Below are 14916 nucleotides of genomic sequence, written 5' to 3' on the forward strand. Positions count from 1 at the left end.
TTTCCAAGCAATGGATCCTTAGGTCATCCTTTTAGGCTCATGGGCCATGGCAGAGCACCCGGATGTAGATGTGTTCAATGAAGATGTGAATGTCGATGCATAACACATATGCCTTGAGACAAGCATCAATGCTGAAAGATTCCATAACTCCATGGAAGAAGCATAGGATATAGACCTTTTGGTGGTCTCACCATCATAGATTGAAGCACCCCCTATTGGTGCATCCCTTGCTTCCTCCTTGAAGGAAGAAAAACACTAAAAGAAAGATTGATCCATTGAATCTCTTACCAGAGAACCACCTGAAAGGTATTGCACATGTTAATGAAGTAGATGAAGCTGTTTGTTGATTTGCACCTCCTCTTCATTGGTATCTTTTTCTTGTATGCATCTAGGCGTCATATCTCTTGTAGAAGACCCGGCTATGTTGCAAGTTCAAAAACGCCTCTAGGCTTCAGATCTCTTGTTGTAGAAGACCTAGCTATGCTGTAGGGTCATGCCATTTTTGTGTAGCATGATAGTGGTCCCTCATAATGAAAAACACTGACTGTACGCTGGTTACATGGGACACTTCATGGAAGAACAACGATGATAATAGGGCTGGAACCACATCACATATGGGTGGCTGTGATATGGACTAGTCATAGTAAAGAGAAACGCTGATAATAGGGCTAGAACCATAGCACATGTGGGCGGCTGTGATATGGGCTAGTTATAGTAAAGAGAAACGCAAGCGGCTAAAGCCCAAGGAAGAATCTAGTCATGCTGTAGAAATAGAGTTGTTTGTTGCCATTGAAGAAGTGTGCATTAAGACAATTAATGCCTGGGAATTCACTTTCTATAGAAAGAGGATGTCACCTATGTGCATGAAACTCATAAAAACCCCATATTTAAGTTTCTCTATACGGCATTTGTGCAGGCCTTGGTGGACAATTTGACAGTTGGACGACCTTCGAGCTTACCTGGTTGCGCTGTTGGACCTTTGAAGTGTCGGATTCCATTGCTATTTGAATTGTTGATTGATATATATATATATATATATATATATATATATATATATATATATATATATATATATATATATATATATATATATATATTAAGCGTCTACTAAAGACCCAATGGGCCTATGAGACCAAAGTGATACAATAATGTCCATGGCATATCTCATCATGGAATGGAAAATAAAACAGAAACAAAACATAAACATATCTATCTCACTTGGGTGATACAAGACTGTCCATGGAAGCTCATCATGGAATGCTAGGAACATAGAAACATGAGAGCAGCATTAGCCCTAGTAGATGGTATACCACTCTCCAAAATATCAAGCATGGGGCTAATAAGTATGGCCGAGAGAGAGAGAGAGAGAGAGAGAGAGAGAGAGAGAGAGAGAGAGAGAGAGAGAGAGATTAACGTCTACTCTTGCACGAAATTGCTTTGGTGCACAAGCTTGATGTGCTACTGAGATTGTCGTACTGTTGCTTCTGCTCAAAGTAATGTAGCCATAATGCATACTATTTGAAGAAACATTGCTTAAAGGAATGCAACCATAATGCATACTATTTTTGGGTTCAAAGAAAAAAACATAGTGGAGATGGTCTTTGCAGTTTTGTGTTAAATAAAACTAGCACTCAACCCGCGCGTTGCTATGGTATGTAAAAAACATTAAGAAACAAAACGCAAAAATGAAAACTGAAATACAAAAGGTCAAATCGAAGGGATTTTTTTCTCTTATTTTTTAAAAATCCAAGATTTTTTTTTCTCTCCTCTCCTCTCCTTGTGCCTTGGTTATGTCCATGGTTAATATGTAATAGATAAGGAATTTCTGGGATAAAAAGAGGGGTGTCAAAACTTTGAGCGAGAGCTACCACGTGGCGAAGTGGGATTTGGCTCTTGTGGTCTTCACACCTATTGAAGCCATGAATGCCCCGGCATGTTCAGTATCTGCCTTCGAGTTAGGTTCCGCAGTTTCGCGCTCTCGCAGTTTCCTTCGTTTTCCGGCTGTCATGGGTGCCAAATTCTCAGCATCAGCTACTACTACGAGTGGATCCTCTCAGTCCGATCCTAACTCCTTCCGAGGTGAGAGAGAGAGAGGGAGGGTAGGGGAGGGCAGGGGACATCTGAAAGACTAAACTTGAGAGAGAGAGAAAGAGTGAGAGACAGAGAGGGCATCTGTGTGACTAAACTTGAGAGAAAGAAAGAAAGAAGAAAATTACATTAATGTCTGAAGAAGGCCAAAATGATCTATGAGACCAAATACAGCAGGTCTTGAGCTAAATCTTTGGTTTAGCAAAAGAGAACTTCAAAGAAAACGTACTACTAATCAACTAGTAGATTTGTGATGCCAACCATTAAGTACAATCTTTCACCAAAATTCATTTGAGTTTGGTGAGACTTGCAAAAATTCTCAATAATTTTGCATCCTTCTTTGCTTGAGTTGCATTAGGGTTAGGTCCTTTGCAATCCATATCTTTGTGCCTTTAAGTTTGTTTGAGTGTTTTAGAACCAAATCTTATTGAAATAGGTTTGGTAAGTGATTATTGCATGATTAGCTTGTCATGAAACTTTGGTAAATATTGCCTCCCAATCGATCACTGATCATGGCTTTATGTAGTTGATCATGTGTCTGAGAGAGAGAGAGAGAGAGAGAGAGAGAGAGAGAGAGAGAGTTAGTTATATTAATGTTTTCATAAGACCCAAAGGGTCTATGAGACCAAAATGATGTGTACATAGTGTCCATGAAATCTCGTCATGGATGAAATAAGAAAAAGCAACAGGAAACTAAAATTGAAAATTGAAAGCTAAGATCTCACACTTTGAGATTATACAAGATGAAAAATCTAGATCCTACAATGCCAGGTATCTTCAAAGGTGTGCATAAATGAGCTCAATAGCCCCACCGGAGAACTCAAGTCCAATTGGGTGTTCAGCAACCAAATCAATGAACCAACAAGCTTCCGATACAAGGAGGCGGCAACCTGCTCACAAGGATCACGTACTATCAGTTTGGTATTCGGGTCCATCGGAGATGAAATAGGCTTGCAGTTATCCATCCCAAAGGCCTCCAGCAACTCATGAACATACCGTTGCTGAGAAACAAAGAATCTCCTTTGGGTCTGCCAAATCTCCAATCCCCAAAAGAAATGGAGTAAGCCTAAGTCCGTTATCTCAAACTCCTTTGACAAGGCAGCCTTCATCACAGCTATGTGCTCCACATGTCCGCCAATGAGAATTGAAAGAGTGCACAGAGCGGAAGCAGAGTGGCACTAGAATGTGCTGAACAGAGAGTGTAAGAGAGAGAGAGATATGGAGAGAACTATGCTGAATATACTAAAGCAAAACAGTCCCAAGCAAGAGACACTACAAGTCTCATAAGTGAGGGAGCAAAATATGTACAAGACTGAATGAGAAAAGAGAGGCCAGCACCCACTATTTATAGTGAGGGAATGCTGGCCAACTAGAGTTGATAAACAGGCCGACTGGAGTTGATAAACAGGCCGACTGGAGCTAATGGACATGGCCGACTGGTAAATGCCATAAAGGTTGGGAAAAATCCCAGAAAAATAGTGAAAAAGGGTTGGCCAACCCACAAGCAAGGGCCATGCAAAAGGGGACCAAATGGGCACCATAAAAGAGCAGAATCTGGGGATGAATGTGCTAACACCCCCTCTCAGCGCACCAGATGCTGAACAAACTCCGAGAATCCGAAGATGAGGAGCCAAGGAAGCCTGAGAAACCGGCTTGGTGAACAAATCTGCAGCATTCTCCGCGGAAGGTCAATACTCCAAACGTAAATCTCTAGCAAGAACCCGTTCACGAACATAGTGATACTGAATCTCAATGTGTTTCGTACGAGCATGAAACACAGGGTTCTTGGCGATGGCGATGCAACTCTGATTGTCACACCAAAGAAGAGTAGATCCGGTAGGAGGACAGCCGAGCTCCTCCAATAATCTCCGCAACCATATTGGCTCACATGCAGCATAACAAACTGCACGGTACTCCGCCTCGGTAGAGGAAAGCGCCACAGTAGGCTGCTTTTTACTGCTCCAAGAAATGGCTCCTGACCCAAGTGAAAAAACACAACTAGTGGTCGAACGCCGTGTATCTGGATCTCCAGTCCAGAGTCAGACCATCCAACAAGAGTGTGTCCTTGGCCATAAAAGATGCCAAAATCCAGAGTGCCACGCAAGTACCGAAGAACTATGAGAGCACACCGCCAATGCTGTTGACGGGGTTTGGATGAGAAGGAACTCAATAAACTGATTGCGAAGCATATGTCCAATCGGGAGTAGGTCAACCATACCAAACAACTGACGAGAACCCGATATTGTCCTTGATCAGTCCTTGGAGAAGCATCAAGTGAAGAAAGCTTCTCACCAATATCCATAGGAGAAGATACTGGTTTGCACCCAGTCATCTGAAATCTGTCGAGAATCTCCCGAGTGTACTTCTGCTGAGAGAAGAAAATGCCCTTCGAGGTCTGCCAAATCTCAAAGCCAAGAAAATAATGCGAGAGGCCAAGATCCGTCATCTCAAACTCTGTCTCCAAAGCATCCATAACAGAACGGATCCGCACAGAATAAGAACCTGTAAAGATAAGGTCATCAACATAGACCACAATGATAACAATCAACCCCCTCTCAAGGAGGATATAAAGGCTCGAATCTGCATGAGAACGGCGCAGGCCGAGCTTCTGAAAGAACTCATCAATCCACTGGTACCAGGCCCGCGGAGCCTGCTTTAGACCATATAAAGCCTTCTTCAACCGGTACACCAACAAATCCTGGCGGCTGATCAATATAAACCTCCTGTGTAAGCTCTCCATTCAGGAAAGCTGACTTCCATCTTGAAAACGGGCCATGTATGATGTCTTGCAAGTGCAAGAACGGTACGAATAGTAGTCATCCGGGCCGTCGGAGCGAAGGTCTCATCGAAGTCGACACCAGGGCGCTGAGCATAACCCTTGGCAACCAACCTCGCCTTGTGCTTGTCCAAGCTGCCATCAGCTCGGAACTTTGATTTGAAAATCCAACGCACACCAATCACCTTACGCTGCAGAGGCCGAGGCACCAAAATCCAAGTGCCATTCCGTTCGATAGCATCCAGCTCCGCCTGCATAGCATGACGCCAAGGCTCATGTGAAAGAGCCTCGTCTACAAAAGTGGCATCAGAAGGACCATTAATAATTGTAAACATAAGAGCATAATTAACAAACATGTTGCCCTCATGAATTTGTTTCCCTGTAACTCTGGAAGAACGCCGAAGAGAACCAGGTGGAGGAGCAGAAGGAAGCTCACGTAACCTAGAGTCACGAACTGTCTGATAATACCAACCAGGTACAGATCTGCTCGAACTCGCCGGAGGAGGAGCAGGGTCATCATCATCTGAGGATACTATCCTCAGCTGGAGGTGTAACAGTAACAGCGGGAGCAGGAGGAGGAGGAGGTGGAGACGGAGGTGAAGGAAGCAGAAGCTCACCACCCCCCTCTGAAGATGTTGGAGTCTCGTCGAACACCACATCACGGCTCACAACAACTTTACTGGCCTGAGGATCATAAAGACGATATGCCTTGGACAGAGTGCTGTATCCGAGAAAAGTCATGCGCTGAGACTTCGAGTCCAACTTGGAGCGGTGCTCCTTAGGCACATGAACATACTCCGTACACCCAAATATCCGGGAATGAACAACAAAATATCCGGGAATGAACAACGGAGGGCTTCTCACCATGGAAAGCCTCATATGGAGTTTTGTCGGGAAGAGCAGTAGTAAGAGACCTATTCTGAATGTAGACAGCAGTGGAAGCCGCCTCGACCGAGAAACGTCGAGGTAATAAAGAATGCTCAAGCATAGCACGGGAATCAAGAGACACTACAAGTCTCATAAGTGAGGGAGCAAAATATGTACAAGATTGAATGAGAAAAGAGAGGCCAGCACCCACTATTTATAGTGAGGGAATGCTGGCCGACTAGAGCTGATAAACAGGCCGACTGGAGCTAATGGACATGGCTGACTGGTAAATGCCAGAAAGGTTGGGAAAAATCCGAGAAAAATAGTAAAAAAGGGGTGGCCAGCCCACAAGCAAGGGCTATGCAAAAGGGGACCAAATGGGCACCATAAAAGAGCAGAATCTGGGATGAATGTGCTAACAAGAATAAGATCATCCACATAGAGGATAATCAAGGTGACTACTGCGTTCCCGAAAGAGATACAAGTTCGGATCTACAACCGATCTCTGGAAACCCTTTCTAAGAAAGAAAGAATCAATCTTTTGATTCCAAGCCGTGGGAGCTTGTTTAAGACCATACAAGGCCTTCCGCAACCTGTAAACCATATCCTTTGATCCCGGAACCTCAAAGCCTGGAGGCTGCTCAACATACACCTCCTCCTGCAAGTCACCATTCAGGAATGCAGATTTTACATCCATCTGATACACCGGCCACTGTTGAGAAGAGGCAAGGGCAAGAACTGTCCGAATCGTGGTCATCCTAGCTGTCGGTGCAAAAGTGTCCTCATAGTCGATGCCAGGCCGTTGAGCATAGCCCTTAGCCACAAGTGTGGCCTTGTGCTTGTCCACCGACCCATCAGATGTATACTTGGTCTTGTAGACCCACTTGACACCAATGATTGACCGTTTTGACGGCCTTGGAACCAACTCCCAAGTGTTACTCTTCTCTATGGCTTCAAGTTCCACTTGCATGGCTTTCCTCCAAGTCTCCTGGGAAAGAGCTTCCTCAAGGGAAGTGGGCTCTTTGTCCCGAATGATACGAGACATCAAAGCATAGCTCACCTGTAACAGCTCCTTTGATTGACTTTTATTACGAACTCTGTGCGATCTTCGAGGTCCATCCTCTGAGGTCCACTCGGAGGGATACTTCATAACACCCGACTCCCGACTGGTGTCCAACAACCACTTTGATACTCGAACAGAACGCAGAGCCTCTTGCTGCTATTGGGGCTCATCTCCAACCTCGGGCTCAACTTCCACAACAACTGACTGAGGTTGGGTAGCTGGAACAATAGCTTGGGAATCATCCTCATACTCATCTGGTTCTCCAAGTAGTGGTGGCTCCTCAACAGTGAAAGCTGGAACATGCTCACCAAACCAGCATCTCTGCTGGCAACAATCTCGTTCCGCTCTGGGTCATATAACCTGTAGCCTTTGCAAAGAGAGTTATATGCCACAAATACAAGCTTCTGGGACTTCGAGTCAAGCTTTCCCCTTTGCTTCTTTGGAATGTGAACATAGGCATCACTCCCAAAAACACGGAAATGGGAGACATCTGGTTTCTTGCCAAAATAAGCCGTCATCGAGAATAATCTCCAACCTGCCCTCACTGTGAATCGGGATAGTGGATTTGTCACCAATAAAGATGTGACCTGTCTGTCGTCGAAGATCCTGTAATAACTCTCGGGAAGGAGTCATGTGCCTGGAAGCACCACTATCTAGAATCCACTTCCGAGTATTGTTAGAAGTCATCTCCTGTCTATCTTTATACACCAGGGCCTCTGTTGTGGGTGTGGCCGCCCTGTATAGGTGTTTTATCATTTTCGGATGTCCACGATTCGGACCGTTCTTGCCCTTGCTTCTTCTGGTGAAGCTCTCTCAAAGAAGTGTCCCGTGTCTGCGGAACTCAAGGAGGAAGAGCCCTAGGCAATGCTGGTCCAGGAAGTCAATGATCCTGGAGAGTGGACCAAATCCCTCACGAAACAGACCGTGAAACCTCCCGCGGATCTCATAGTATATTGGGCAGTGACATATGTAATGCCCCTCTTTCTCAATCTTTGTGTGGCATAATTGACAGATCCTCTCCTCCTTGGGTCTCTGTATGAGCTTCCCGGCTCTGAAGACGCGCTTAGCTCTACCTGTCTCCACTCTAAGGCGGTGGGATGAAACCCGTATTTGGCCAATCGCAATCCACATGGCATGGGACATGTGAACAGTGAGTGAGGATTTTAATGTCTATTATAGACCCAATCGGTCTAGATCAAAAGTGTTACATATGTTCCATGAATAACTTGAAGATCATAAATATAAACATGGAAACATAACGTAAAAAGCCTAAGAAAATAGGCCAGCTACTATATGGGTCCTATATATAGAATGCGTAGTAAGGCCAGTGATGGCAATGTGGCATCCTGCTCTACGAGAGCATGCAAGGAGGCAATGTCCACTGCCGGGGGTGGTGCCGCTCCATGGTGCTGAAGTATATCTCAGATCTGGAATGGACGAAAGGATGGCCTCGATCTTGAGGGGAAGGGGTGTCTAGCTCTCTAAGGGGATTATGTGGCATCCTTTATAACTCTACGTGTGCGATGAGCTATTGAGTCTCCAGTCCAAGGGCTCTTGCTTGCAAGTTCGGTTGTTCCGTCCAAGGTTTCTCTCTATTGGGATGTCGCGTTGGCTGAGCATCCGTCAGAGACACGTGGGGTCCAAAGAAGTCTGTGATTGATGTCTGAGTGGTATCGTGCTGATCCTATCTCCGTCTTTAGCCTCAATAGGGCCTCTCGGTAATGATGCGGCTCTAGTAAGTAGAGCCAAACAATTCTGTTCCTAGTAGTGCATCACTTGCGTGAGAGGTTCAAATCACTCCTTGAAGAGAATGAAATCTCCCCCTTATACTGGACATCTAAATAGGTAGTGCTCCAAGTCTTTACCTCCCTGGTCATGATAGTCTGCAGATCCTCATCTTTGGCTGTATGCCCTCCGCTCTCCCAATCTCTATCCGAGGGCGGTGAGAGGACACCAATGGGACCCATGTATGTACAAGTATCCAGGTTTCTCAATGAAACCATCCTTTGTGAGTCTTAGGAAGTGCACTTTGTAAAACCATAGCTTCGTGGGAATCCCCTGTGATGTCTGGCTTGTGTGAACGCGAGTCAGGTCGACACAGATGATGCGGTGGATCTTCTGCCAAGAGACTCAAGAGAGAGAGATATCTACATCTATACTCAAACAGGGGAAGGTGATCCATATGAAGACCATGTGAGTCAAAACCAATTGGTGATGCCAGAATACCAACATGTAGTATGTCTCTTCTGTGTAAGCTGTGTGACATACCTTTTTGTATTTTGGGCATGCATGGCAGCCCACAGCCAGTGGGGCAGCATATGGAGCAGTCGGGTAGGTCTGCAAAGCAGCACCCAGGTGTCGGCCAGGTCAGGCAGCCACCTGGGCAGCCAGACATGTGAAAACGACTGCATTTATGGAAGTCCTGTCCTCTACAAGCCAACAATTGTAGGATTGGACGACTGGGCATGCGGACCCCTATATGTATCTGCGTTGGATATTCTGTCATTTCATCTCATTTCTTCCAAGCGGTTGAGCCTTTTGCAGAGCGTCTTTTGGTCTAGGGCTGATCAGGTTTGATCTACAACAGTGTCTGGGCTGAGATCAGGGATCGACATTTTCAGTATCCTTTGTACGTGGAGAGGACTGTTGTACCACATTTTCTTGTACATTGAATATACAATGGTTGTTGTGCATGTGTCTCTCCATTCCACTGTTCTATTCTCTTTGTTATTCACTTGCACGTTAGACACAAGTCTACCGCATTTGGTATTAGAGCCTAACCTTGCTTCAGCTAGATTTGGCAAGGTTGGTTCTGGAGTGCAAACAGGGTAATTGTAAGCGGCGAGCTCATTGGCATGCTCTGTGGACACTCTACAATTGGGAACCACTGCCAGTTTAGCACAGAAGATTAGGGAACCTGCAGATTTTTTCTTTTTTAGCACCAGTGCACGCTGCTTGTTTGGGTAGGGTAGTGGGCTGAATCCCTCTCTGAAGAGGCAATGGATTCTCCCTCGTATCTCATAATAAACCGGACAATGGCAGATATGGTGCTCCTCAATCTCAACTCCAGTGAGGCAAAGTCTGCACATCCGGCTCTCCCTAGGTATGCCCTCATGTTTACCAGTCTCCACTCTGAGGCAGTGGGAAGAGGCACGTAGCTGGCCAATTATTATCCTCATAGTAGAGCTTAGAGGTGAGGTCGGCTAGTGGGAGATTGGGGTCTACATGTGTTAGATGTCGGTAGAGATGGTTGGAGTAAGTCAAGTCCCTATCATGGTGGGTGGTGGTGGTGGTGAGGATAATCGACAAAAGCTGAGGTCGGCTAGAGAGAGAGAGAGAGAGAGAGAGAGAGAGAGAGAGATTTTAGGAGTGCACAGGTTGGGTTTAAAGAAAGTTTTTATTTGGGTTCTCTTATTGATCCGTGGTCCCTAGCTATCATCAGGGATAGAGACCAACTCGCAGATATGATGGCCGGCATGGTAGAGTAGCTTGCAGCCTTATCCAAGCACCTCAACCAGGTGGACATGGCATGCTGGTCATCTGCTGTTGCAGATGTGGTGCGGTTCAAGTTCATCATTTGCAATAGGGCAAGGACTTTGAGCCTGACATGGAGCACCCAACTCCCATTGTACCGCTCGTTGAGCAGCTAGATGAGCATTGATCCTGGTTTGGCAGCCGTCACTCGGAGAATTCTTACAATTGGCCGCGGGAAAATTCTCAGAGTCTTCCGGCTCGAGAAGAGGTGCACATTCCTCGCTATCCTTTTCCTCGTCTACTGTGACAGGCAATGATTGCCGTTGGAGCAGCTTGTTCCTGTGCAGTGTGGACTATCACTGTGAGGAGTTAAAGTGGCAATGTAAGTGCTTTGCCTAGAAGCAAGGTGAATAGAGATAACCGACTACCTAGCCTGTATTTGGAAGCTTTTGCTCATGCTCTGGAGGCACCATTTGGTGGTCAGAGTAGGTTGAGTGCTTTGTGGATTGTTTAAAACCGTTCTTACATGCAGATGTGTGGAGACTCCATTATTGTATGGCTAATACTGTGGAGACACAAGCTACTACCCTTGAGACGCAAGAGAGTTCCAAGTCTTGGACTCAGCAGCAAAGGTAGCAGAAAGGCAAAAACAAAGGTGGCCAAGGATGGTAAGGACAAGGCAAGTGGAGGAGCCTCGGTGTCCTGCCTCACCTGTGAAGAGCGTCGCACCAAGATGGCTGATGGGTAGAGCTTTAGTTGTAACTCCATCGAGCACATTGCGAAGGAATATCTTAGGACATTAGAGCAACAGTCGGAGGAGGCTTCTATAGAACCAAAGAATGAGAGTGAAGGAGATGCATGTGTGCACGCACATGCAACAGTCACGAAGGATTGTCTGAGGACAGTAGAGCAACAGGCGGAGGAGGCTTCTTGAGAACCAAAGGACATCACAAAGGATTGTCCTAGGACATTAGAGTAACGGCTTGTAACATGCAGAAGCTTACATACGAGGATTATACTTTGATAAATATCTTTCAGCCCTTTGTTCTTGATGATGTAGAGCACAATGTAATGAAAATAAGAGTGCAGAGAGAGAGAGAGAGAGAGAGGAGAGACAATACACAATGTTGGGTCCCAAATATACTTTGAGGGCCCCCACCATGTATGGTGTATTTGCTTTATTGAATGAGTAGATTGACAGGCTACTGGCTGTAAATAACCAGGACTGAACTGACCTTGGAGATCTTCACTTGGCTAAGGTGACTCTCAGCTTGAAGATGACCCTTGATCTTCACCTTCCACCTTGCCCTTGGCTCCTTTTGGCTGTCTAGGCCCTTGAACCTTTGCACTTGCAGAAAATATGAGATGATTTACGCAAGGAACTGAAGGGTTGTATATATATCCTCCATATGCTCCAGTTGGTTCACAGAATGTCGGCCTAATTCATATGCTCACAACATGCTGAAAATACCATACAAGGCTGTGCTTTTCACACGTGTGAAGCTGGGCTGTAGTTGTTGCTGACCGACAGCCTCCTATGCTGGCCAATTGTGGGCAGTGGGCTGGCCTATGGCTAGCCCCCATGCCCATATTCAAGATCTTTCCCCTTTTGAGGTAGACCATGGTGGCCCTTGGTTGGCTCTTCCAAGCTTATGTCTCCCGACACTAGACTATTGCCCATGCATCGGCCTAATAAATGCCCAGTACACCTCTACATCCAGAGGGTTACATAGGCGTGCGTGACATGCACTGACTTTATGTACGGGACGTGCACACCTGACCATGACCATGTATGAGACTTGTACACGTGACCATGACCATGTACAAGACTTGTACACCTAACCATAACGCTCTACAGGGGATCCATGACTGACTCGTCCCAGACAAGGGCTCACAAAGGGCCAGTTACCACTCTAAGTCTTATACTTGCTGTACTGATATGTCCACATGGCATCCAAGTGCGGGATGCATGTGGCATCCCCTTGTGCTTAACTTGACGGAAGCTGTATAGCCTCCAAATAGTCTGTCTTAATGACGGATAGTCTCTAAGATCTCGTGGTAAGACTCCGCTAGTTGGTTACCGCTGGGCACTTCAGACGATGTCCTGGTCAACAATGACTGAAACGGTCTTTCAAACGCTGCCTCATGAGGAGTCTTGCCAATCGCTGAGGAAAAAGAGCCATTTTGAATAGCTTGAACCAAAGATAAATATTGTTTCCACTTACCTTGTTGATCATGGACAACACTTTAGCACGTTAAACGCCAATTGATTGTAAATCTCTGTCTGGCTATTTGTTTGTGGCTATAATGGATTGGAAAATTCAACTTAGTACTAAAATTATTAAACAATGCCCTCCAAAAATGATTGGTAAACTTGGCATTGCGATGTGATACAATGGTCCTAGGTACGCCACCAATTGGGTACCGATGCCGGATAAACATCTTGCAACATCTTCAAGAGTAACATTAGCCTTGCAATGAATAAGCATAACAAACTTGCTAAAACGATCAACAATCGTCAACAATCATCAAACACTGCGTGTTATGCTTACTTGGACCAGGAGACAAATTTGTCACAAAATCCATAGAGATATCTTGGAAAGGGCCGTTGAGAATCGACAATGGTTGTAACAAACCTGCTTTCTTCCCATGCGACACTTCCACCTTTTGACAAATTGGACAATGTTGCACATAAGTGAACACGTCTCGTCTCATTCTGGGTCAATAGATTGCCTCTCTATCTTCTCCTACGTTGTGTTCATGCCCCTATGACCTCCAGTGATAGCGTTGTAGGCGTCATGGAGAATAGTTGCTCTAAACTGCTTTAAGACATAGAGTCGACTTTTGTAGAAAAGAGAACCATTTCGTATCAGAAAATGGCATAGTCATGTGGCGTCCAATGCCTATTCCCACTAAGTACCGAATTCATCAGAATTTGCATGCTTGTGCTTCATCTCGTCTAGTTCTGTACCAACAATTTCGTGCTCAATGCGTCGGCCACTAGATTGGCCTTGCCTAGAAGGTACTCAATCATGCCACCGAATTGCTGGAAGATCTGGCTTTAGCGTTGCTGCTGGTCACTTCATTGCGCACTTGGCATTATCTGAAGCCAACGCAATGCCTAATGATCAGTGCGAACCTCAAAGTTGGGCCCATATAGGAAATCTTTCCAATGTTTCAAGGCTTGGATCACAACAAGGGAGTTCTCGATCATAGATCAAGTAATTCTTCTCTGTAGGGATTAGCTTACTAGACATGTGACCAAGTGGATGACCATTCTGCTGTAACACAACTCTAATGGCGATGTTACTTGCATTGATGATTATATGGAATGGATCATCTCATGAGGCAAGTGCTAAACAAGGGGCCTCTTCTAAGCAACCTTGAGGTCCTTGAAAGCCTGTAGTCCATGCAAAGTCATGTGGATGTGCTGCCTACGGGTCTTGATACCCTTGAGTAGATGTGTGAGAGCTGCCGAGAGGTCGGAGAACTTGTTGATGTGGGTGGAATATGACTGGTGAATTCCCACAAACGATCGTACGTCGAATGCTATTTTTGGAATCTCCCAAGTTAGGATTCCTGTCACTTTGGCAGGATCTAATCAGATGCTCTCGGCACTAATAATATATCCAAGGTAATTTCTTTTCATTGACATAAAGCTTGTTGCTTTCCTGTAACTTCATCACTTTTTGACGTCAATGTAGTGTTGTTCAATTGCACCTGAAAATACTAGTATGTCATCCAAGAAAATGAAGATACTTCATCACTTTTGGTTCTGGGGTAGCCTTATGGGCTGGCCCCTTCGCTACATGCAAACCTACATGCATCTACAGATGTCCGGCACTCGGTCGCAGACCAGATACACAGATCATTTGACATCATTCCAGAGGTAGACTCACTGTACGGATTGGCATTGCTTCATGTGCAGGACCCTGACCTCGGACGCATAGAGTGGAACCTTGGCTGATTCATCCCGGACTGGGCTCACATGGGACCAGTTTTCCACTCTAGGTCCTGCACCTTCTTGTTCAGATATGTCTACGTGGCATCTGTTAGCAGTCATCTCCTGTTTGTACATTACACCAAGGCCTCTGTTGTGGGTGTGTCCGCCCAGTTTTGGTGTTTCCCCATTTTTTCTTCACTCTCCATGTATTTTTCCCCATTTTTTTGGGGTGTGGGAGGGCTGTCGGCTGTCTCCTTTTGCTGGCCGTCTGGTTGATGCTACCCGACTTGTCCTATGTAGCACTGGGTGACTGATGTATACCTGGCTGACTTATTTTGTGCTGGTCGTGGGCCATTGCTGCTGGTCGTGAGCATATGGGCTGTTGTCGGCCTGTTTTGGATTGGCTGACCAGCAGCTTGGGGCCATATAAAATGGCCCCTTGCCCCCCACACTTTCCATTGGGTATTGTACCGGATCTTGTGTATAGTGCAGAGTTCACAAAGCTTCACTCTTTCTCTTCTGCGTTTTCTCTTCCACACACAGTTCAACGTTTTTCGTGTTGGTGGTTCTCTTGCGTTTGCTCATCTTCATGTTGGTGTCTTGCTACGTTGTGCTCTCAGCAGTTTGTCTCATATCCGCTGCATATTCCGACATGATATCAGAGCCCTAGGTGGCTTGAAGGTTGGAGACATTGGAGAGCTTGCA

The 14916-nt window shown here is 45.7% G+C and overlaps 1 protein-coding gene across 1 annotated transcript in view; it reads left to right on the forward strand.

The window, feature by feature from the left end:
* The first annotated feature begins 1822 nt into the window (after positions 1-1822).
* MSRB1 (methionine sulfoxide reductase B 1) overlaps positions 1823-14916 on the forward strand; it is a 96551-nt gene continuing 83457 nt past the window's right edge. Inside the window, exon 1 of the mRNA XM_086818794.1 lies at positions 1823-2079. Within this exon, the coding sequence (XP_086674920.1) occupies positions 1920-2079 (160 nt within the window). The 5' untranslated portion in view covers positions 1823-1919. The remainder of the gene's footprint in view (positions 2080-14916) is intronic.

This window comes from Cibotium barometz, chromosome 2 (genome assembly GCF_041138505.1).
Source record: "Cibotium barometz isolate CiBa-2024 chromosome 2, ASM4113850v1, whole genome shotgun sequence".
NCBI classification, from domain to species: Eukaryota; Viridiplantae; Streptophyta; class Polypodiopsida; order Cyatheales; family Cibotiaceae; genus Cibotium; species Cibotium barometz.